This window comes from Barbatula barbatula (genome assembly GCF_947034865.1).
Source record: "Barbatula barbatula genome assembly, chromosome: 7".
Classification (NCBI taxonomy): domain Eukaryota; kingdom Metazoa; phylum Chordata; class Actinopteri; order Cypriniformes; family Nemacheilidae; genus Barbatula; species Barbatula barbatula.
In genome coordinates this window covers 920,733-945,971 of record NC_136770.1, presented here as the reverse complement: position 1 = coordinate 945,971, position 25,239 = coordinate 920,733, and the positions used below count along the sequence as shown (strand labels likewise).

General features: G+C 40.0%; 1 protein-coding gene across 1 annotated transcript; it reads right to left on the bottom strand.

The window, feature by feature from the left end:
* Positions 1-973: 973 nt before the first annotated feature.
* xirp2a (xin actin binding repeat containing 2a) lies at positions 974-24,306 on the bottom strand (the record flags this gene model as incomplete). The annotated part of the gene is made up of 9 exons (XM_079460680.1): positions 23,959-24,306; positions 16,772-16,868; positions 12,278-12,408; positions 11,839-11,970; positions 11,576-11,644; positions 11,432-11,498; positions 11,218-11,321; positions 1,669-10,675; positions 974-1,068 (listed from the first exon to the last, which is right to left on the bottom strand). The coding sequence occupies exons 1-9, from the start codon at positions 24,133-24,135 to the stop codon at positions 974-976; spliced, it is 9,879 nt and encodes a 3,292-aa protein (XP_079316806.1). The 5' UTR covers positions 24,136-24,306.
* Between the last annotated feature and the right edge of the window lie 933 nt (positions 24,307-25,239).

Here is a 25,239-nt window from a genome sequence, read left to right as displayed (position 1 = left end):
TGTGGGGTTTTTCTCCAAACCCTTCATCATAGTTGCCTTTAGACTTGAAGAGTTGTTTGTAGTGTGGCTTGCAGTACATTCGTCCATGGAGAGAAGCGTAGGTTCCAAGGCTGAGGAGAAACAAACACACATGAATTATCGTTTACTTATCGGATCATTTCGTTCATTTGAACACCATTAGTTCAGTCTTACAAAATTTGGAAACCATTTTTGAATTACATAAAATCTTTTGATTTGATGTGGGTCCATTTCCTAATTGTGTTACATGTCAAATATGTTAAACTCTGATATTCACGTAGCATCTCTATTCTTTAGTTTTTCATTATGTATTTGTTTATTTTATGTTATTCATTTGTTCACTACCAAGGTTTACGTGTCTGTTTTCTGTGTTTGTTTTGTGGTTGCTGTTAGATTTGAAAAAGCTAAATAACATGTTTTCTTTTTTCATTTAAGAAGACAAAAGTATAGAAAAGAAATATGAGATGATTACTTACTAAAACTCATAGAAATGAAAATACTTTGTTTCTAAACACTTTAAATATGAAAGATTTGTAAAGAAAAATGCTAAGCATGTTAAGGAAATGAACTCATTTTAAGATAAATCACGGACGCACCATATGACATTTTTAAGGCTATGGACAACACATAGATGAAAAACACCAAACATCACTTCATTAAAATGTTTACTTTGCATTAATGTGTGCACCACACTCTTAATGTTTCAATAACTAGAAAATATATATTATTATTGATTTGTATTTTAAAATTGGCATGTCAAAAATGCTTTTATAACGGATGCCAAAGTAAATTAAATGTTTTTGATTAATGTTATTTTTTAAGCTAACTTTAACGCATTTCTATACACAAACAGTTTTTTACATTCTATTCGGTTTCTGCATGTCATACTACAAACAAAATGCAAATATAGCTTTACCTTAGCTGGCTGCTGCAGTGGGCACATCTAAAACAGCTTTTATGGAAGTTTTGCTTGTCGGCTATGAGAGACTCCATGGGGTACACCCTCTTCCGACATACCCGACACAGTTCGGACTCTGGCACCCGTATTTTCTGTCGCAGAAAAAGAGATTGGCATAAAAAAATTATGGAAAAAAAACCATAAATATTTTCACTCGAAGACAAACTCTCAAAGATGGTTATATACACCAGGCAGAGAAAAGTGAGAATACAGAAAAAGAAACAGAATATCTGTTAGTATAGGTGTTAAAAACAATCATTTACAGGCATTTGTCACCCTGCATATGAAAACCCAACTAAAATTAATTTTTGTGTCTACATTCAAGTGTAGTTACTGAGTAAAGACATGTCAAAAATTGAAATCATAGTGAATGAATAGTTAAAATCAAACTTGGATGCTCATTTTCTCATAATTAGATTTGGAGCCTGGTTTTCACAGTCAGGGTCACATTTATTTGCACTACAAACACAAACAGAAACAGGAACAACTCGACCTCATCTCAGCCTAAAACACCTGAAGGATAATCCTTCAATGGATGAAAATTGATTATTTTTGTGATAAACACAAAATTAGATCAAAACAAAACTTCAGGCTCAAGGAATGATTATTTTCAAGCCCACACACACCATTACTGTATTAGTCTTCATACTCTTCATACTCTTGGTAATCTCTCCATGCTCATCCATGTTTACCGGTTACAACAGTCTGATGATGATGAGAAACCCTCTGTGATCTGTGCTCTTCAGACACACTGAAACCCAAGTTCTTGAAGACATTTTCACTCTCCGCCCACGTCTGCTGGAAGCTCTTGAGTAAATCTTCTGCAGACGCTTCAGGAGGGACGTCCAGATCTGGAAATGTCCCTCTCACGACATCTGCGTAGGTCGGTGGATCCCCACGGGTTGTCACATTGTGAGAGTGGGAGGTCATCTCGCTCTTCGAGCCTATTACGGTGTTTCCAAAGTCATCGACAGTAGAGAAGTGCTCAGTTACAGATCTAGTTTCAGACAAGCCTGTTGGTGCAACAGATTCTTCTTGACTTTCAAGATTCTTTTTCTCTTCCCTCAGGTACTTGTGTGCTTGGTCACCCATTTCAAAGACGTTTTTGAGGGCCTTAATATCAAAGCTCGGTGTGTCCTCCACCACAGTGGGCTTCTTCTCTGTCTCCACATCTTCAGTGTCACTTCCAAGTCTTTCTGGAATCATAACAGGCTCCCTACGAACATAAACCTTAGGCTGGGGAGATTCAAACTTGTTGACAAGCCTGGACAGGTCAACTTTGGGCAGATCTTCAAACATCCTCTCATGAGCATCTACGGTCCTCTGGATCTCTAGCTCACTGTCATCCGCATCTGCTCCAAGACGCTCTGGGATGTCAATGGGATCCCTGCGTACATACATGCGGCTTACTTCCGCTTTCTGAGCCTCCTCAAAGAATTCACGCTTGTCTTTAACTGTCCACATAGAGTCCCCGTGAATCTCTGTGACATCCATTAGACCTGATTCCATCATGTGAGTATCAATGTTAATCTCTGAACGACTGGAAGAACGAGACTCTTCAAAGTCTGTCTGAGCCTTCATCACGTGCTCAGGCAAAGGCATTGGCGGCGGGGTCATGCCTTGAGAAAGTTTGGCTGTTGTATCTCGTAGTTTTGCTAGCTTCTCAGATCGACTCATTGTGGGCGAAGGTGTGGATTGGTTAAAGCGTGTCGGTGTATCTGACCGGCGAGGTGGAGGTGTTGCAGTGTTGCCTGACCTGTGGGAGATAGGGGGAGATGGAGTCACTCTGAAGGGAGAGTCTGTCCTCTTGGCCGACTCAATGCAGATGAATGTTGGCGATGGTGTGCGCATTCTCAGCTCGGGTGGAATTTTAAGCTCTGTAGACTTTGACTCGCACTGCTTTTCTGTCTTCTTCTCCTCAGTTACTTTCTTCTGAGTCTCTATTTTTGCTGAGCCAATAGTGATTTTAGATATCTTTTGTGTGGCACCACCAACCATTTTTCTTTCCTGTATTGGTTCAATATTTGGCATCTCTGAAAGAGACAAATGTTCCTCTAGAAAAACCTGTTTAGCCTGAGCAAGGTTCTCCACACGGGCAACGACCTCTCTCATTTTGTGCTTATTGTACTGAGTGCGGTTCATATCAGATTTCTCCTCAGGACCAACCAGCCAGTCAGGAATCATACTCAGCACGGTCTGCACTGTCTTTGGGTTCATTTTACCAGGTGATTCTTGCAACTCTTTGATATAACTCAACAATTTGTGAATCTCTTCAGATTGTTGTGTGTGACAGCTTTCAGTTACTGTTATGCTTTTGTTGGATTCTTTTGATTCTGTAACTTCTGTTTTATCATGTTCTTTTGACTGTATTGACTGTTTTATGGCTTCTTCTCTGCTTGGGGGCCGTGGTGGGGGCTTCACCTGCTTCTTGATCTGGAATTTACCTTTTTGTTGTGTGCTCTGCTGTTGAACTGTGCTTTGACTGACCATCCTTTCTTCATGAATCTGGACATGTTCCTCTCTTTGATGGGATTGAATGACTGTCATCTGCTGTTGTCCATGATGTACCTCCATAGACAGAGATGGTTGAACTGAATGCATCTCAACTGATGGTTTTGGTGCCACAGGTGGTGGCTGCTTGATTGTCGCTTGTCTTTGTTTTTTCAGTTGGACCTCCATTGTGGCATCTTGTTTAGTTTGTCTGACTTCTTCCTTATTCTCAACTCTTACTTCCATCTTTTCCACAGCACTGGTAGATTTTTGCTGAGAGATATCATGTGTTCTTGAGTCTGTGACAGTTTGCTCACTCTGAACTGTGTCTTTTCCTTGCTCCTCTTTAGGCATCTTAAACGTTTTTACCTTAAAGCTAGGCATCACTTTTGGGATCTTTGTGGATTGAGTGGGAACTATATTGACGTCTCGCGCCACACAACTCTCCATGCTCTTGACTTGTTGTGTTTGAGCAGAAAAAGTAACCTGACTTTGAACACTTTCTTTGGCCTGGATGTTCTCACACTGTATAGAGTGAGCATTTATACTTTTAGCCTTCTCGGGAGCAGGGGCTGGATGGGTTTTAATTTCTAAGGAAGCTACAGACGATTCATCTTTCTTTTTTGTGCCAATACTGGATGATTCAGTGGTTGTTTTCTTACCAAGTTTCAGAAATGTAGGTCTGCTTATTTGCTTATCTGCAGGTGACATTTTCTTTGGGGGAGGCTGTGGAGTTTTGGAGGGAGCAACATTTTTTGCTGTATCTTTTGATAGCACCGCTGGCTTTTGAGGAGGCTCTGGTTTGTTATGTGGTTCTTGCTGTGTCTCAACAGTAACATGAGACTGCTCAACTTTCTGTGTGCTTGACTCTACGTCAGCCTTCATTTCACTGACCTCAAATGATGTTGTAGCCAGAGGTGAGGTGGGCGTACTCTTTTCTGCTTCCTCTCTTTGTTTGCGGTATCTTTCCTCTGCCATCATGAGTGGTGTTTTAAATTTACTTGCATAAGGTCTTGGTTTTGGTGCCACAAGGTCAGGAGGAGGTGGGAGTTTTAGGGGTGGTAAGAATACCTTTTTAGGGCGTGGTGGTTCCTCAGTTGCTGGTTGTGGCAATGGTATCATTGACAAAGGTTTTGTAACTTTAGGCACTGGAGGATCAATAGTTTTTTCCAGTGCCTTTTGCTTGCAAAGGTTTTCTGTAGTTTCTGTGACTGTTTTTAATGAGGCTCTTTCACTCTGTTCTACCACTGATGGAGGAGCAGGAGGTGGTGGTGCAGGTAGAGTTTGCTTTTTCTGCCATTTGAATTTTGTCGGCTCTGGTTGTTTGGGTGGCTCTGGCTGTTTGGGGGGCCCTGGTTTGGGAATCTTGAATAAAGGTCGGCCTTTTGGCTTTCCAGGTTGAGTGACAGAGCTGAGTTCTTGTTGGGATGGTGGAGGGGGGAGGAGGTCTTGGGGCGGTGGAGGTGGTGGAAAGAATTCAGTGTCTCCCTCTATGATAGGGGGTGGAGGTGGTGGAGGCGGAAGGTCACTGTCCTGTCTCATGACCAGATGAGGCCGTGGTAAGAGGGCTGGCTGGACGTCACTTTCAGCCACTGGGGATGGAGGGGGAGGCAGAGAGAGCTCTGATTCAGAAAGAGGTGGAGGAGAAGCTGGAGGAGGTGGAAAGTGAATCTCTGGCTGAGGCTTTGCCTTTTTGATCAACCCTTTGGGAGTTAAATTACGGTTCACACTCTTAACATTTTGCTCTGATTTTACATTCATGATGTTTTGTTTTTGGGTTACGGTGGTGTGGTGTTTTGTTAAAGTTGTCTGAACCTGTGTGACTATATTTGTCTCCTGTGTTTGTTTCATACTAGATACCTCCTTTGATGCACACATTGCTGAAGACACAGCTGAAATTTCTGATTTCTTCTCACTCATCTGGCCTCCAATATTCTTCTTCTTTATTAGCACTTGGCTGGGAGTGTTGTGTTTTTGTTTGATTTGTTGCTCTTTTACATTCATTGCCTGAGAGACTTGGGAAGACTCAGAGTGACTGGTTGTAGTCATCTGTTTAGTAGCACAATGATGCTCTTCAGAAGAAGACTGGCGTTCAGAGGAGCTAGTCTCTAATGTTTTCTGCATGCTGCTCTGTGGCATGTTTTTAACTGGAGGCGGATTTGCTGGCTTTTCGTCAGCATTCGGTTTAGCCGGGCATTCACGAGCTGCTTGTTGAGGTAGTACTGGATTCTTAACTTTGGCTTTCTTATGAGGATTCGATTTTGATTTGTGGCTCGATTGCTCTTTCTTCTTCATTAAGTTTTTAATGGTACCCTGAACATCACCCCTAACTACCTCTTCTTTCTCAATTTGTATTTGCTCCTGGTCATAGAGGCATTTGATGGAGGATTTTATGTCACCCTCTGTGCTTGGCCTCCTCTGCATACGTGGAGATGAGGCAGGCTCAAGCAGGAGCTGAATTGTACCTTTGACATCACCCTGTTCACTTACTTGATGCTGAAAGACCTTCTTTTCAGTTGAAGCCTCTTGAAGACTAAGCAGAGCGGTCTGAATGTCACCTTTGACAATCTCCTCCTTCTCCACCTCTTTTAGGGTTTGCTTCGCCTCTTCCAGAGATTTCAAGGTGCCTTTGATGTCACCAGGGACTAAATCTTCAATATTGACCTCAGTTTTTGTGTATGCTGATTTTTCAAGAGATTCTAATGCGCCCCTAATGTCCCCAGGAACAATTTCAGGTTTTTCTACTTCTTTGAGTTGGTTTTGAGCCTCCTCAAGAGACTTAAGAGTTGTACTGATGTCTCCTTTGACTACCTCCTCTTTTTCAACCACAACATGTTGGTTTACAGCTTGTGTGAGAGAGACTAGGGCTGTTCTCAAGTCTCCTTTCACTATCTCTTCTTTCTGTACATTATGCAGGGAAAGTATAGGCTCCATCATAAACACCTGTACTGTGTTATGAACATCCCCTGGAACAATATCAACTTCAGCGACAGTTCGTCCAATTGTCTGTTGGCTCCTTCTAAGAATCTGTTTTGTTTGTTCTACATCACCTCCAATAATGATTTCTTTCACTGTTTCCTTCATCTCATCAACCCCTACCTGAAGTTGCCTGAGGTAGTCCAATGCCCCAGACTCAATGCATGTAGAATAAAAACTGACATTTCCTCTTTCTGTTTCCCCCACGGATATCTTGGAGGACTGGTCTTTATCAGAATTTCCAAGCAACCTATGTAGTGTTACACGGACATTTCCTTTGATTATGTCCTCTTTCTCAACACTGCTTTCACTTTCTTTGTTTAGGAGTGAGTATATGGTCATTCTCACATCTCCTTTCTCATCTTCTTGAATCAGAATGCCACGTTTGGCAGATCCTTCCTGCTTCAGCAAGTTATTAATAGCCTCTTGGATATCTCCTCTGATGATCTCCTTTTCTTCCACATTACAACTTTTCTGTTGGTTAAAGAGCTGTTGGACAGTTGAGTTGATGTTGCCTCTTTCCTCCATATCTATGGTGATTCCCCTTTCTGTTGTTTCACGTCTGTTGAGCAGGTTCATCATAATACTGTTCAAGTCCCCATGTATGACATCCTCTTTTTGGATCTCTGGGGTCTCTTGGTTTAGAAGTTTGTATTTAGCCATTCGGACATCTCCAATCTCATCAGCCTCAATCAGAATACCCTGCGAGTCAACCATTTTCTGAGAATAAAGCTCTTCTAAGGTTGTCTTGATGCTCTTACCAATGATCTCAGTTTTCTCCACACTGCCCTCGTTGAACTCGGTTAGGGGTGTGGTTTCAAACAACCACGTTGTGGTCTTCACATCAGCTTTTGGGATTTCTTCACGAGAAATTACAGTTTCTGTTCCATCCACTTCTTTGATACGATCAAGTGGTTCTTTTTCAAAGAGCCACACAGACTGCTTAACATCTCCTTTTATCACTTCCTCACGAGTAACCTTTTCCATCTCGTCATACTCTGAACTTTCACCATGGATTTTGTCAATGGTGCGAGTTTCAAACATCCATGTAGCACTTCTTACGTCTCCCCTCTGAATCTCGCTTACACTGACAGTTCTCACACAATTCTTTGACAGGTTGTCCATTTCGAAACGTTGCGTGTTTGTTTTCACATCTCCTCCTTGGATGTCTGCAACCGTCTTAACGGTGACCTTCATATCCTCCATAATCTCATCTAGAGGCTGAGTCTCAAACCTCCACCTGGCTGTACTGACATCTCCCTTTTGGACGTCTTCCTCAGTAACAGCTTTGATCACATAGACCTCATCTGTTTTACTTATAGAATCAAGAGGCTTTGTTTCAAATAACCATCTTGCCCCAACCACATCTCCTCTTAAAACCTCTTCTTTTGTGACTGTAGTGACTTCATGATAATGTCCTTCTTTGTCCCTGATAGCATACAGCGGTTGAGATTCAAACATCATGGTGTAGTTTTTCACATCCCCTTTCTCGATCTCCTTGTGCATGATACTCTGGATTTGGCTGATTTCCGTATCAGATGCCTCATGCTGAACTTTATCCAATGAGTATGTCTCGAAAATGAAGCGACCTTTATCGACATTACCCCCCTGAACATCTGTTACTGTTCGTACTTCTTTGGATTCATCTGGGTTTTCTCTGATGGAATCAATAGGCTGGTTTTCAAACATCCAGGTACAGTTCACCACATTTCCTTTTTGGATCTCCTCTGCTTGACAGGATTTCAGTTTCTGCATGGTCTCCTCTGATGTCGAGGTCATGATATCAGATGACTGCGTCTCAAAGATGTACTTCATCCTTGATACATCTCCAGAATGAACATCAATCTCAGTGATTCGCTTAAAGCCGCTATGATCCTCATCATCTGTGATGTTTTCTAGATTTTCTGTCTCAAATAGAAAACGGACCAGATGTACATCCTTGCCCTGTACATCTTCTTGTTTTACTGTGCAGGTTTTTAGGATATTCTCAGATTCATCCTTGATGCTGTCAAGAGTCTGAGTCTCAAAAAGCCATGTACATGTCTTAACGTCTCCTTTCTGAACGTCTGTGGTGCTGTCTGTCTTCGCCTCTGCTTTTTCGTACAGCACATCCATTGGTTGGGTCTCAAACAACCATCGACATGTTTTGACATCACCCCTTTGAATTTCAATGCTTTCATTTTTCCTGTTGTCCTCTTCTTCTAAGTTGCTGAAGTATTTCAATCCATCGAGTGGTTGGGTTTCAAAAAGCCATTTGGCAGTTTTTACGTCACCTGACTGGATTTCTTCTTTAGATATACCCTTTATTATCTGGAACTTAGTAATGCTTTCATCAAACTGATCAATAGGACGGGTTTCAAACATCCATTTGCAGCTTCTCACATCGCCTTTGACAACTTCCTCTCTCCGCACAGTTCTGACCTCGTGGTAGTGCCCTGAGCTGTCCTGTACGGCATACAATGGAGCTGACTCAAAAAATACTTTATTGGACCTCACTGACCCACTAGTGACCCCCTCCACCTGAATCTTCTGTGCGTCTGTACACTTGCTCAAATCCATGGTCTCAAACCTCTCTTTGTAATTTGTGACATCACCCTTTTCAAGTTCCTCTAGGTTAATAGTCCGTGTGACCATTTTCTTCTCATCTCTGATCTGCTCAAGGGGTTTGCTTTCAAACAACCACCTCTGGTGTCTCACATCGCCTTTCTCTTCCTCTGATGCCGTCATTTTATTCAGCTTACCAACTTCTGGTAACTCTTTCAGGTTCTCCATTGGAACCGTTTCGAACAAGTGCCTTGCAGAGGTAACATCACCACCCATAATGTCTTCCTGCTCCACTAGTCTTGCATTGGTATCGTCTTTAAGTTTATCCATTGGCTGCGTTTCAAAGGTCCTGCAGTGTCTCCTCACATCTGCACCTAGGATCTCCTCTCTTTGAGTCTTTGTGTTTTCCCATTCTTCCTCTTTGATTTGATCAAGAGTCTTTGTCTCAAACAGCCATCTTCCCTTGTTTACCCCACCCTGATAGTTTTCCTCTATGGAGACCCCACAGATTAACTTCACCTTGGTTGGATCTCGGTTGATCAGGTCCAGAGGTTCAGTTTCAAAGAGCCATCGTGATGTCCTTACATCTCCCTTTTCAGTCTCTTCACGACGAACCTTGGTAATCTCCAGCATCTCACCGGAGTCACCACGGATAACACACATTGGTTGCGTCTCGAACATCTTGGTTGTTTTCTTTACCTCACCTTTAACCTCTTCAAGCTCTGACTTTAGTTGCAGGAAGTGACTTTCATCAATCGTTTCAGTATGGCCAAGAGAGTCCAGGTGTTGGGTTTCAAACAAGTACCTAGCAGTTTTCACATCTGCCCCTGCAATGTCCACTTTTGTGTCTTGCTCATCCTCTTGGTAAATTTTGTTGAGTGAGTCCATAGGCTGCGTCTCGAACAGCCACGCTGCAGTTTGGACATCTCCTCTTGCTAGCTCCGCTAGTTTTCCACTGCACTCCGTCGGGTCAGTTTTGTCAACTCCTAGTGCATCAATGGGCTGCGTTTCAAACATCCATGTGGTATACTTCACATCTTTTCCAGCAATTATTTCTTGTTGGGCAATGTTCTTCCCTTCATCCTCATCTGGTGTACTATCTTTAATAGCATCCAGCGGTTTGTTTTCAAACATCCAGCGCATTGACTGCACCTCCCCTCTCAGTATTTCATCCCACTCCAGATACTCTCTCTCTGGGCTTATGCACTTGCCAGGACTGGTGCTGCCGCTGTTCTCAAAAACATAGCGTGCTTGCTGAACGTCTTTGCTCACCTCTTCATCACTGTCCACGTAGGTGTGCTCCCTCTCTGTCACCTCAGTGAAGAAGTCTCGTTCCAGGTTTTTTCGTACTTCAGGATGGATGTGTTTGTAGAGACGTTTGAGTTCATAGAGGTTTCTCTGCTTGGAGTACTGTTCTTTGTTGACTGCATATTTAGCGGAAGTAGACTGATCTGTTGGTTTTGGAGAAGGACATCGTCCTGGAACTTGAGAAGGAACTTGATAGTGATACATGGCAGATTCTGTATGAGGGAAATGCTCGACTGACTCATATTGGGATGAAGCCACAGAGGAGGAGGCTGCCTCTTGCTTTGTTTTAGTGACGGTCATCGTCTCATAGCTACCTGTTGCAGTGCTTTTTGAAGCCACATTTACTGGGGCCCATGGAAACTGGTTGTAATCAACATCAATCTTTTTGTTAGAAAGAAAAGATAAGCATAATGTTTGATCAATATTTTATCCTTTTATTGACTTCATAATCAACGTTCGTTAAATAATTTTCATGTATAAGCAGAGAGAAACAGTGAAAAAAAGACACATGCATGAATAGGACTGGTAAAATATTGTACCCCTGTGTTAGCGAAGATGGACAACTTCCAGTAGATGTAGAGGACTTCACACATTTTTATATAATGATCATTTTACCTTAGAGAGTATTCACTCTAAAAAGCCCTTGGTTTGTTTTTTACCCATACTGGGTAAATCCTGGACAGAACACACTGAGGGGTTCAAATTACCCAATGCTGGGCTATTTTACTTCAGTTGCTTGGTCGTCTTTACCCAACCATGAGTGAAAACAATCCAGCAGTTGGGTTGAAATAACCAGTATTGGGTATTTTTAACCCAGCTGTGTGTTCTGTCAAAAGCAACCCAGAACACAAGTATTGGATTCTATCGATAATTGTCAAGAAATCCATGTTAACGTTACTATGCTAAGAGTACTGTACTATTACCTTGATGTTTTTGGGTGGACTGGCCTCTTCAATACTTTTCTCATGCTGCTGTTTCAGAGCTTGAGTGGAAACGTTTGGCAAATTCTCTCCTCCAATCACCATCACTGTTAAAAGGCAGAACGGGGAGGAAATAATTGATAAAAGACCCGTGAGATCACATCCCCTCTTCATACAGTCTATTATCATCACACATGGTTCGGCACATGAACGCTACCTTTTTCATCATGATGATTCCCAAAACTGGAGGCCACACTCTGATGAACTTTCTGGTCCAGAGAAACCTAACGTTTAGTCAGAACACACCATTACTCAAACCTTGTCTTTTACACAAATGGGCTTCAGACCTGTGTGTGTGTACCTGAGCATTTCCCAAACTGCTTTCTTTAACACTGCTTCTTACCGTCACCTCTGATGAGCTCACCAACTCCTGATAAAATGGAAACACCCATTATTAATCTCAAAGCACTACTGATACGCTACGGTTATCATCAGCTTGACGCTGCCTACTGCCTCGTGATATGAACATTAAACACTGTGGTTATCCATCTGTGTTTACTCTACTCTTTGAGGTCAAATAAAGGATTTCTAGGACAAATGTTTTCTGTGAATGTGTTCGTGTACCTGTCTCTGCTGGTAGTGGTATTGTGTAACCGAGCTTTGGGAAGCAGAGGAGCTGAACTCTTGGCTTTCAAACTGTTTCTTTACGCTGGCCAGACCACCGGGCAGAGAGCACGGCTCAGAGCTGTCCATGACCTGAGAACACATAATAACACCATCAGTATTAATACAGTAGTTACAAATTGCAGACGTAATGCTCTCTTTTAAACTGTTATCTCCGTTAAAAGTTGTCTTTGGAAGCATAGTACTTGCATATCAACAGGAATATTTCTGTATCTTACAGTATGTATGTAACTGAAAAAAATCAACATTTCCAACAGTTATACATATAAAAGGAAGTGGGAGACGTTAGAGGAAATATTTAATCTCGTCATCCCACCACAACAACAGGTAATGTGCCCTGCCCGTGTGGTGTATGTGTGTTCATGCGATTGTCTCCTACCACAGACGGACTTCTTTCTTCTTTGGTTAGGGCAGCTTGGTACAGAGCCAGTCTCTGCTTGAGAGGAACAGTTTCAAGTTCAGCGTCAGCGTTTGTGTCTCCTGATGTTGAAACACCTGCGCTGCCCGCAGCTGAAACACACACACACATTCACAAGCTCAGGTTACTTCACGAGACATAAATAAATGCATGTCTTCTCCATGACAAAAGACAGATTAAATTTAGTCAAACTGGCAACAGGTATGTGTTGTGCCAGCTAATGCTTTCTCTCTCTCTGGTTTTATAGATTGATCTGCAGGCAGGAGGCAGGATGAGAAATTATGTCATACAGTATACATGTTGTGGACAATAATCACTGTCTGTTTTCAAAACTGAAGCCGTCACCACCTGCACACACAACCTATGTTGCTTATTGTTTCTTTTAACACTAATTTTATAGTAAAATGTAAAGTTTTTGCAGCACGATTGTTATCATTAGAATTCCAAAAATGAATTTTCAAATGTCTACCATTGTCTGGACAAACAGATAGTCCTGCCCCAAACTCAATGTATAATGTCATAGTTTAATATAATAAAAGTTTTTAACAATGTTAAATGTTATTGTTAATATATGTTATGTGATATAACAATAATAAAATATTCTTATTAGCTTGTAATACTTTGCACGTATTCTAAGTCCAATATATAAAATAAAAATGATCAAATGAATGTAAAGAGATATTCCTGTAAATAGCTGAACTCAATCAAGTAAAGTTTCCTAATTTCAATGATTTACAAGTGAAACATTCAGAGCAGCTTGGAAAAATCTTGTCATTTCAATGTCTGAATGTTTTCCGTTCTTCTGTGTTTCTGCACATCACTGCTAAAGTCAAGAGTGAGTATGACGGATGCGTTTCAACCCTGATGATCTCACACCCCTGCTTGTCATACACCCACATAGCTTTTATTGCCTCAGTAAAGCATGACCGTATCATCATGTCACCCGTGATATGTTCTCTGAACTGTTAATTTTAGCAGAGCAGTTATTCAGAGCATGCCAGTGTAAAGCTAGCCCAGCAGAGAGAGAGAGATGATTCAGATCCAGAATAAACACCTGAGGGTCTCTGATGCTTTATACATAAAGAGATGTGGAGACAGAGGGATCAGACACTCGTTTATCATGACGGGAAGAGTAAAACATCAGGTGTGACGATAACAATCCCAGAGATTTAGACTCACGCACATCGCCAGCAAGAGACGTAACCGGGAGAGCAATTAAAGAAGACTTATTTTAAACCAAGCTTCAGATTTCAGAATGGGTGACACGTAAAGAAGGTTCAAGAGAGAGAGAAAGAGAAGCCTGGACTTGGCAGCCCTCGTCAGTTGTACAAAATAAACCATATATATATTTTTTCCATGTAAAATCACGTTTCTGTAATTTGAAATCTTGGACCATATTTTTTAAAATACATGAAAAATCTGTGTATTAAAAATTCCATTTAAATAGTTTTAACCCAAAATCTATTCTGTAAAATAATAACAGAATTTATTTTGTAAAATGATGTATTTTTACAATGCAGACAGCTATTACAAGCTTAAAAATAAAGGTTCCTAAAGGTTTCTATGTTAGCATCATTTTTCCTTATTATTTATTGATCATTTTTTCCCGTACGTGGTTCTAAAGCTGTATATGACTTTATTCAGTAGAACACAAAGGAAGATATTTTGAGAAATGTTCATATAAAAGGTTTTGGGTTCGATTCCCAGGGAACACACAAACTGATCAAAAACGTAAAGCTTGAATGCACTGTAAGTCGCTTTAGATAAACGCGTCTGCTTAATGCATAGATGTAAATATAAACACGCTCTTTTATATATTGATTTTGTGCTATACATACATATCTGTGAGCATGTTATGTCAGTAGCTCTGTAATATTCTAGACTCCGGTCTGTGGAATGCAACAGTAGCTAACAGTCTATATTCAGAAAGTCGGCTCTTACAGACTCTATTCTGAGAGCGCTCGTGAAGTGAACTGACATGTACGATCCTCACTGCCTCACAGCAACCACAGAGAACACTGAGAAATAGTTTTTACACGCCAAAAGAAAGACTAGAGTTCAGATCTGGCTTTGATAAATAAGCCAGTCAACAAGTAAAAAAGATAATCAACCCCCCCCCAAAAACACAAAGTTATATAAAGTTATTAATAATAATGTTCATTTAGATCCGACTCCATGATGTAGCAATACTCCATGAGTAAGCTTCATGCATTGAGCGCTGTTCAACTCGTGCGTCACTGCCGGCGTGCACTTTAAAACTTGAAACCTTCTTTCATTAAAGTGTCATTCAATCCCGACTAAATGACAAAAGCTCTGCAACAATCAATACGTCTGTGATCACCGTCAAGTCATGAATTAAATCCTACAGATTATTAAAACTCCATCAGTACTCACCTAGAGCTGTGACGTTACTGTAGTGTCACCTGGACAATCCTGATCCCACCTGGAGATCTCCAGACACCCAGCGTCCGTGTGTTAAAGTGTGTGTGTGTGGAGACCAGCTCCAGTCTAGCGTCTGCTTTAGCTCAGAGTGATGCTGGACAGAGACAGCTGCTTGTATTTCAGAGGCCCCTACCATTAAACCCCCCCCCCTCCACACCTGCCCCCCTCCTCATGAAAAGATCGTCAGTCTGCTAGGCCTTTTTTTAGATAAGCTACTAAACATGCCCTTAACCTGAAGTCATAGACAGACAGTATGACAGACAGACACGCAGAGGGAGAGAGGCACCCCAGTGTCTGTGACTGAGAGTTAAGGGTCAGTCACCCTTGGCTTCCATGTAAACGAACGAACAATACATTATATATACAGTATATATTTACATAATGTAAATGATCACGACCCGTAGCAAAGATCTCGTCAACACCAAGAATGCAATAACATCAAATCCAGAGGCAAATGCTAAATTCTGATGAATCTTCTGAGAAGTAAAGCCTAAAATGTGCCAAGACGCCAACATAAAAAATCTACATATGAACAAGCTAATTATTTGAAAAAGTAAGTCTTATTTGTAAGTCTTAGTGTGTGTCTTCTAGAAACATCTGAGATGATTTCACTTTCTCAGCAAGTGATTTCACCTCGAGGTTGTATGAGCTGGTGTTCGTGTCAGAAATGAATCTGGGCTTGAGTCATACTCCAGATATGAACACTTCGGCCTCTGTAGTGAATTTAATGTAAATTCAACATATATTGCTTAACATTTTACTGTAGACACAGATATTAACAGCCGATTGTCATCATCGGTCAAGACCTAAATATACAACGATGAAACATCAATCATATAGATTCTTTAAAGAGGTCATATGAAGAGGTTAAAACGAATATTATTGTTTGTTTTAGATGTAATGCAATGTGTATACACGATTAAAAACGCTGTATTTTCCACAAACTGTGCATGTTTGTTTCTAATCTTTGCTCCGCCTCTCCGCCTCTTTTACGTGTCTAATACGTGCATGTGCAACTTGAAACTATACCAGAAAAAACGTATTGCTGCCATATGACCCCTTTAATACAACAGCTGCAATTCATGATTTGTTTAAGTTGACTTAAATTGCCGGCACACTTTGTTTATATGGTTAAAAGCCAAAAAAACGCCCAAAATGCTTTGCTTAAAAAGTTAAGTACTTTAATCAGTTTTTTTAAATCATATATATGTTTATATTATATAAGTACTTCATATATAAGTACTAAAATTGTACATTTATTATGCCTCTATTAAATACATTCAGTAAAGAGAACGCAATTGCAAGCACTTTAAATGCATCACTCATTGTCAGAGGATAAGCATACGTGTGTGTGTGAACGCTCATGAACAAGGCTGTCTATTTTAAAGATGAGATGATTTACAGAAAGAAAGACGGATAACCAGACAACAGGGAGAGACAACAGATACTAACCATACACACAATTCAACTCACCCATCAGACTAACATATTAAATTTCACACGCCACACACACACACACACACACGAGTGCGCGCATGCATACATTACAGTTATATACTGAGGAATAACTTAAAAAATGTATATGACTGAACTCAAAGAAACGGAGAGAACAACATTACAGTGGACATGCAAATACACACACACATGTACACACGCACACACACACGGACATACACATAGACACATGCATGAACTGAAGCCGAAATTTGTCAACACACTTGTCATCATGCAACACTGCAATGCGAGAAGTCTTTAATCATGTCAACTACACGCATGCACACACGCATGTTTAATTTCAAAAGAGAAGAAAATAAAGATTGTGTGCAGTTTACTAAAACAAACTGTGTATCAGTATTAAATCATCCCATTTCATCTTTTGAGAACTTTTGATGGTGTTCAGTTCTACGTTAAATCAGATTTTACAGTGAAAAATAAACTCATAACTAACACACACGGCTAACTTTCTCCTAACAGGCCTGATTTACCGTAGCATTAAAGCCAAACTATACTTACAGTCACCAAGGTTTGGATCCAGAGTCGACATCTCTTCCCCTGCACCAATAAATGTGTCTGCACTTCTCCCGCTGGAAGAGTGTGAGCCTCTCACTTCCTAAAGAGAGAGAGAGAGACAGGTGTGGTTAGAGAACCCTTTCTGGTCCTTGTTTCATTTGCATTAAGCAGAGATCCACGAGACATGGAACAAAAGTGCAGAGAGGAGAACAGAGGTGGTCTGTCACGTGTGTGTGTGTGTGTGTGTGTTTGTTTATCTATTTAACATTAACAGACCATCCATCAGCAAGATTCAGAGTTAAATAAGCGAGACTTCACCCAAAGTCAATATGAATGCTCTTGAACAAGGAACACGAATGAGGAAGGAAAATACCAAACATATGAATTAACAAACCAATAAAAGCATTATAACAGACAACATGAACTTCCTGAAAACAATCACAGAGACAAACAGTATTGTCGGCTCATGCGAGCAAAATAAGATATACGGTATATTTAATCTGCTTTGTTCTGTGTGATTAAAGACCAGTATAAACATATTGAAACATCACCAGCAGATGTCACTGTTCCAGTCTAGTGATGGTTGAAATTCAACAGAAACAAACCTTGACATAACGTCATCCAAGAGAGAATACAAAGACATCACATATACTTTTTGAACTGATCCTAAGGCACTTGTAAAACATGAGTATTGTGTTGTGTGAATATGAATATGAAGCGTTATTATGACGTGGTTTTTTATCTATAAACATGTTTGCTTTGTTGTTGTTTCGACCTTTTGTTCTGTTTTAATGGTCTGTAAATAAAAGACACAGTTTAACTTGAAATTTGGGAGACATGTTGAAACAGAAATTATCCTTTTACTTAAACATAATAATATATTCAAAAATAACTTTTACATTTTCTGCAGCTGTATATCAAGTGTACATATTAACAGTAATGTGTGTGTGTGTGTGTGTTATTACTTTAACCAACATTAGCTTATTACTGTATTTGCATATTACTGTGTTTTCCTCCCTAAAAAGCATTTATAGCCTTCATAAACAAATACACTACAACAAAAGAGTATTCACCTCCGTCTGTTTTGTTTCACAAAAATCATTTGCAAATCAAATCACCCACAAACGTCCCCATAACACCCGTGAAGCTGTTACACACATGAGGAAAAACATCATTCCTCTCCTACACATGTGAATCCACACACACACACACACACAGAACGTCTCCTGAAGTGTCAACTTCAACTCACACGCACGCACACACACAATCTGTCGATCTCTGAGGTCAAAGTTCATTCTGGCCAGCAGAGAATAGGTGGTTTCATTTACACGCTGACAGACCGAGTTTCACTTCACCAGTGCAAACAAACGAAAGACTAACTCCTGTAAATGATTTCTAATAAACAGCAGGTTCCTCTGTAAGGACATTTACTGTAACATTCACACAGTTCGGTATGATTTTGTTCCCTGTAAAGACTTCTGTAGTAATAATGTTACTAGGATGAATATTAAAAGAGCTGTGAGAGCACTTCAGAAACTGACGTGACCCATATCTGATCTGTCTTTTTGTAAATAAAAGCATTCTGTCGTCTCACCTAAACCGAGCGTATGCCTGAGTTTGTCCTTATACAGGCCGAAAAACATGATTTACTGATGGTGACAGAGAGAAAAACATGATGATGACCACGATGCCAAACTCAATATGAATGACTTTATTTACATGGTTTTTACAAGGTACTCAAAACAGACAAGGTTTCTGCCATCAATGTAGTGGAAAAGAACATGATATGACCATTTAAGAAAAGTTTTTACTATGGTACATTTCTCTGTGTGTGTTGATGTGTGCGGGAGGGGATTTCCTGTTTTTGTGCGGCCCACTGAGTGTCTCATTACTCTGCTGTCTCTCTGATAAGTGGACATATTTAAACATGAGTCACTGACCTGAAGTTAGAAAAACAAGACAGCGTGGCATTTCTCTCTCTCTCTCTCTCTCTCTCTCTCTCTGTCTCTCTCTCTCTCTCTCACAAACACAACATACACAGCACTCTTATTCTTAAAGATTGGGTTTATCTTTTCTATAGAAATAAAGAAACTAAAATGATTTTTTTGTGTCAGAACAAGGCCACGCAAGCTTCTCATCATAAATTGAAGATGGTGGTCCTGTATGATAATCCTTTACAAGTATGAGATGACACGAGCGCACATAGCGAACATCTACACGTCTGAATCTCTGAGTTATTGTCCTCAGGCCTTTGTTTTTTCATTTGAACACTACATACATCCAGAAAGAGTCACAAGGACCTGCTTTTAGAAGCACATAGCTCAGAGATAAAAGCGTGACATGACAGCATGTAGTACTTTCTACACTTTTAGCCGTTACTGTGTTTGTAAGGTATATTTAGCAGTGATGAACTGTCAGCCTGTTAAACTTAAGAAATGTTCAGGTTAAAAAAAACAACAACTCTACAACACGTGTGGCATGTTGTCAACTACCGCACACACAACACACGATAGGATTTATCTCTCAGTTCGTGAAATCATAAATCACATTTACAATGGAAGTCTGCATTGAACTGATCGTTCACCCAAACATACAGATGTTAACATCATTTACTCACCCTCACGTCGTTTCAAACCTTTCTTTCTTCCACAGAGCACAAAAGAAGATATTTTGAAATATATCTTCTGTAAACCTCTGTAGACCAGCGTTAATGGTTCAAGCTGGTTTATGTTGGTTTTGGTGCTGGTCTAGTTGAGTTCTTGCCCTATAAACGTTTATTGAAATGCATAATACAGTGAACAAGTGCTTGTTAGACAAGATACAATTTTCTGATAAAGAAAGGAATGAGGATACGCTAAATTACAAATACTAAAACTGCTTTTATTCTTTAATAAACAAGAGTCTGTATTTAAAGATAAACAGCATGGCTACAATGGTCCAGAGCCAACATACACTTTCTTATGGCGCAAACGTTTTTCCTTTCCGCAACGTCTAAAGTTTTTCACACTTTTGCTTAAATGCGAACATACTTATTTACTCCAAAGGAAACAAACAGCGTTATATTCTGAGAAATAAGATCTCTTAAACTAAACAAGGATGAGGCTTTGTTTATAATGGTATCTAAACACAGTCAGACAATGATTCCCAACACTGCATCGCTGAGTCTTACGACATGAGAGAAAACACTTTGAACTCAAAATGAAGAAAGAAGAGGTCAATTAGAAATATTTATAATGCGGTACTTTTACTTTGTCAACATTGTCTACAGAAAACTTGCATGAAATCAGAAATCAATGCAGTTACCTTGAATAAGATCTTTCATGCAGCTCATCATATTACTGACATCTTCTGGACAGAATGTGTATCATCAGCTCCTTGAAAAGTGTTTGGTGTCTAAACCTTGGACGAACCCAACGTAAATCCAGCTTCACATCTCAACAGCATATGACTCACTCTGTTCTAAAGTGTGTGAAGGAGGACGATGATGAGAAAAATAAAAGTTACGTACTTGAATCACGTCAGTCTCTCTGTATACTCGAACTGAGTAATAATGAATGAGAGAGAGAGATGAGTGTGCCTCTTCGATGGGATCATAAAATATTAAAACCCCGCATGGGGTAAAGAGGTCATGTTTCCGGGACGGGATAGATGGATCTCTAGCATTCTCTCTCTCCTCTTGATGTGTGTATCACGCCAACAATTAAGCACTTAATGAGGAACAGCAGTCAGTCATTGTGTTCCTGTCAACATCTCTCAAGCATCTGTTTCACTCTCAGACCCAAATACTGTCCATTCACCGCAGGAATGACTGTATTACACATAACAGTGTGCGTTCAGGCGGTACAGTACACAACGCCTGATGGAGGTTCTCCACTTTTACAACATTGGGGTTTGGGGTCTATGCATCGGTTTGGCTTGCCAACTGGGAGACAAAAATTACAAATACATACAAATAAATACAAATCCTTGGCAAAAATGGAAATATACAATAATTTTTTTAGTGAAATACGCAAAACACTTAATAGCACGTCCTTATGAAAATGAACCATGGTTTTATTATAAGTGTAGTAATCATGTTTTTTCAATATTAATTACCATTTGTTTAAACTTGGTTTTATTACAGATACCACGGGTCAATTATGGTTTAATTATGGTGGTTACAACAACAATAACCATGCTTTTTGTAGTAAAATGATGGTTACATTTGTTACGGGTAATTGCAAACTTACCATGGTTTTATAAGTTTGATAAGTTTTATGGTTTCTTGTTTGTCCCATATCAATGTAAGGTGCAATGGCCTGTTACCACTGCTAAAATGTATTTACAATGTTTTCAACAATGCAGAAATCAATGTCACCCGTAAGAACCCAAACACATATGAGCCTCAAAGTCAAAAGTGGGATGATAAGGTGGTTAAAACAACAACTTAGAAAACACTTATGAAATTATTTTTGAAACAACATGTATTGTTTTAAGGTTCAGCCCGATGTGACATTTATGTCGCCAAAATATTTTCGTAATAATTTAATCAAGAAATTTTATCAAAACAGGTTAAACGTAAAACAGGACAGGAATTGTTATTAAATCAACACGATTGCTAAATATCTTGAATCTATTTTTGACACTGCAAGATGTGCCAACCAGGCAGACCACAATTTTGGATATGTTATGATAACAAAACAAGCTCAAAATTTGTCACATGACCTATTCCAGATGTTTAATATACATATCACTTATGGATTAGACGAATTAAAAGTAAAGTCAAAACCTTTAAAAGGACATTCTCAGACCTTTACACCTGTATCACTGTGGGTTAAAATGTCATAGTTTTGCTTTTCAAACAACAGGAAAAGATTGTATTTAGCATCTTGTTACGCGCTCAAACTGCATACACACTTTAAGTGCTGTTTAAGTATGTGAATGAAGTGCACTGTGTGGTATTTTACTGGAAAGTCCTTCAAATAAATCACTCGAGCACAAGAAAGAAACACTACAACTGCCAAGAGTGAAAACGGGAATACCTTTACTATAAATCCCTGCAGGTCTTGACTGGTTTTCCAGTCTGGTCAGACCAACAAACTATCTCACGCTGGTAAAGCTGCCACGCAAATAACACAACAATCAACATCTGCTAAATAAATCTAAATCTGGTGATCACCAAGAGGAGAATGATGTTTCTCTTTCAGGAGATTTAAGTTGTGTCAGTTTAAGTATCGACGTAGTCTCGGATGTTTCTCTTCAGATTGCTCAGGAGAAATAAGAGAAGAGGATGAAGGTGGACATTAGAGGCTAAATGATCTGGTTCAATTTGTTAAGAAATGTCCATATTGAGATCTTCATATTGACTTTTGATGGCAGATGTGACAAATCTGAGCTCCTTTTGGGACATTGTTGACATCTCTTCTCAAACTCTAAAGACAGACACATTTGTGACATTTCTGGGTGTTTTCCACATACGAGACATACGTTTCAATCGCTCTCCATTTAACCTCATCAGACAACATCACTGTTCAAACAGCCACCGTGTGCTGTTTATTGTTCAACTTTCATGTATGCATGAAACAAAAGCATGTTTATTTAAAGTTTTATTTTCGATATCTATCTCTCTGCCTCTCTCACTCTCTTCAGATGGTTTTCCCCTGCTCGTTCACTCGCTCGCCCGCACACACACACACGCATTACCCACATGCAAATTATAGGGTTATTTATAAGAAAGCAAGTGTTGCGGGCAAAGCCCAAAAATAAGTTTAAATAACATAGTGAAACATTTTGTGAGTGCGTGTTAGTCTAAGCATGTCAGTGATCTGTTTCCCACAAGTTTATTACCAGGAGCAGCTTCAGTAGTTTTGTTGTGTCTATGTGTGCTGACGTTCTCTCTCTCTCTCTCTCTCTCTCTCTCTCTCTGAGCTCAGAACAACTTAATTTATTGGATTAAACCTTCCCATGTAAAAGCCAGCAAAACAAGAGCTTTCCAGCCCTAAGTAATTTTCCAAACATACAACTATGAAAGTGTTTTTACTCTCGTCTGCTCTCTTAATCCCACATCACTTCATCCCAAAATCACTCTTTAATAAATCATTATACATATATATATATATAGTTTTTCCATCCTTCTCACTAGATTTCCAACCCATCAGGTAGTGGCTGCCAAAACCAGGACGGCTAAAATTTCAATATGCAAGGAGTCACATTTTTTGGCTCACATTAAAAATAGCATTTCTGATTTAATTCTTAATTCAGTATCGGCTAAGAATTTGCATCTGATGTACTGTAAAAGAAATGCAAAAGTATTTTAAATTGGAAATCTGTGCAAGTTATCACTCAATCACATCTGCACATGACGTTCATCAATGTCAAGTTTAGCTCATGAATATTAATTAGGAAGATATCAGCTAATTATTATTCACGAGCTTCAGTATTCGTTATATTGTGACTCAACATAAACCTGGATATCCACTAACGGTACAGTTATCCTCCAGACCAACATGGCTGCTCACAAGCACGTTTTTATTCATCCAGGTTTCCCCCTAAAATCATCAGAGTTTTACAACCTAAAGCTTAACCACCAAAAGTTCAAAAATCAACCAGTATCACAAAAATGTTTTGCAACTAGACCCACACCAAGCGTTCAACGTTCATCTTTTTAGCCAGACATTCTGCCATTTTGCATATTTGAGAATCTGAGAGTGTTCCCTTAAAAACAGCTGGCAAAGAAACTGGAAGACATAGGTTGGCAAACATCCTCTTATTAAAGGGTGGGACACGGGTCACTTCACTTATCAACCGTCTGCAAATGTATCTTTAAATCTGCAATGCATCACAGCTCTAAAAGTAAAAAAAGCGAAATACCAGTGATTGTGACCCTCGCCAATATCAGTGATATATAAACCAAAACAAAAATGATTTTTCAAGGTACATTTTATCACACGTACAGCGCTACAGGCAAACTTCTCATAAAGTTGAACATTTCAGAGAAGGCGTGTTTATTGCCTCATTCTTCTGTCTGCCTTTCTCTTTCATTCTGTTGTCATTCTCGAGTCTGCATCTTCTGACTTACGTCAAGAAAAACGACACGACCATTTCTCCTTATCAACAGAAAGACAGGACACACATCAACATCTGACATTTTGCCTTGTTCCTGTTGGCACCCTCTCATTCTCTCTCTCTCTCTCTCTCGTTCTAAGACTTACCACATGTTGCGGCGTAGGATTTTCAAACATTCGCTTTAGGCTGCGAAGGGGAATGTCAAACTTCTCAATGTGCTTGTTCTCCTCCAGGTCCTCTTTAGCGGGCCGCGGGACGAGAGACGTACGAGCGTCCTCTCCTCCTTTCAACACCTCGGGTCCATTTCCTGATTGAGTTTCCATTGTTCAGGAAACCAGATATTCCAGCCTCCCCCACGAAAGCAGAGAGGGCCACTACTGACAGAGTGGCCGGAGACAGTGACAGAGAGAGAGAGAGAGAGAGAGAGAGAGAGAGAGAGAGAGATGGATGGATGAGATGGATGTGAGTGAGTGCGTGGCACAGCTGTGCTGTCTGAGAGGCTGATCCAGACAGACAGCCTTGAAGGAGGAGGAAAAGAGAGAAAAAAGTTCTCTGTGAACTCAAGCTACGACTTTCCTTCCAGTAAACACACACACACACACACACACACACACACACACACACACACAGTTTCAAAAGCATTGTCATCCAGTAAAACATAATCACACACATTCCTGCCAACAGGAAAAGAACATCACCCCTGAACAAATCATGGAAACATGACCACAGCCCTCTCTCACTCCCCTGACGGCTTTCACACCAACACCCCTTCCTTTAACCACACACGTTTCCTAAAACGACAACCCACCCAGAGACCGTCTCCTGCATGCTGCCATAAAATAAATAAGTGCATAAACTCATAAGTGTTCAGCGCTCTCCACATCATGTGCTGACCACAACAACCACTGTGGCTCCACAAACGTACTTACAATAAAAGTCTAAAAGGCGATTGTTATGTGCTCACAGATTTTTCTCATAATGCATAACACCCAACACTATCTCATGTAAATTCATATATATTTTACAATCAAACGTTTTTGTATCAGTCGCATCATGGGGTCATTCATGTAGATTAACCTTCTCATTAAATATGCATATTTATAAGTTATAATGCATTTGGTCGATGCTTTAATTAAAAAAGCCACTTACAGTGCATATACAAAATATTATCAGTACGTGTGTTAGAAAGTCAATAGTTGAATAGTTTCATCCAAAATAATTATAAATTTGAAGTCATTGGTCTGTGATGAAAGTCCACGTTTTGAGTCCAGTAGGGGCACACAAACCTAACACGCATGCAGAGTCAAAGTGCTCTCGTCCAAGAAGAAGACGAAGAAGAAGTGCTCTCGTAAACGTGCGCCATACACTGACAAGACAGAGGAGAATATATACATTAAAGTCTGTATTTTGGTTTGTCTTCTGCACAT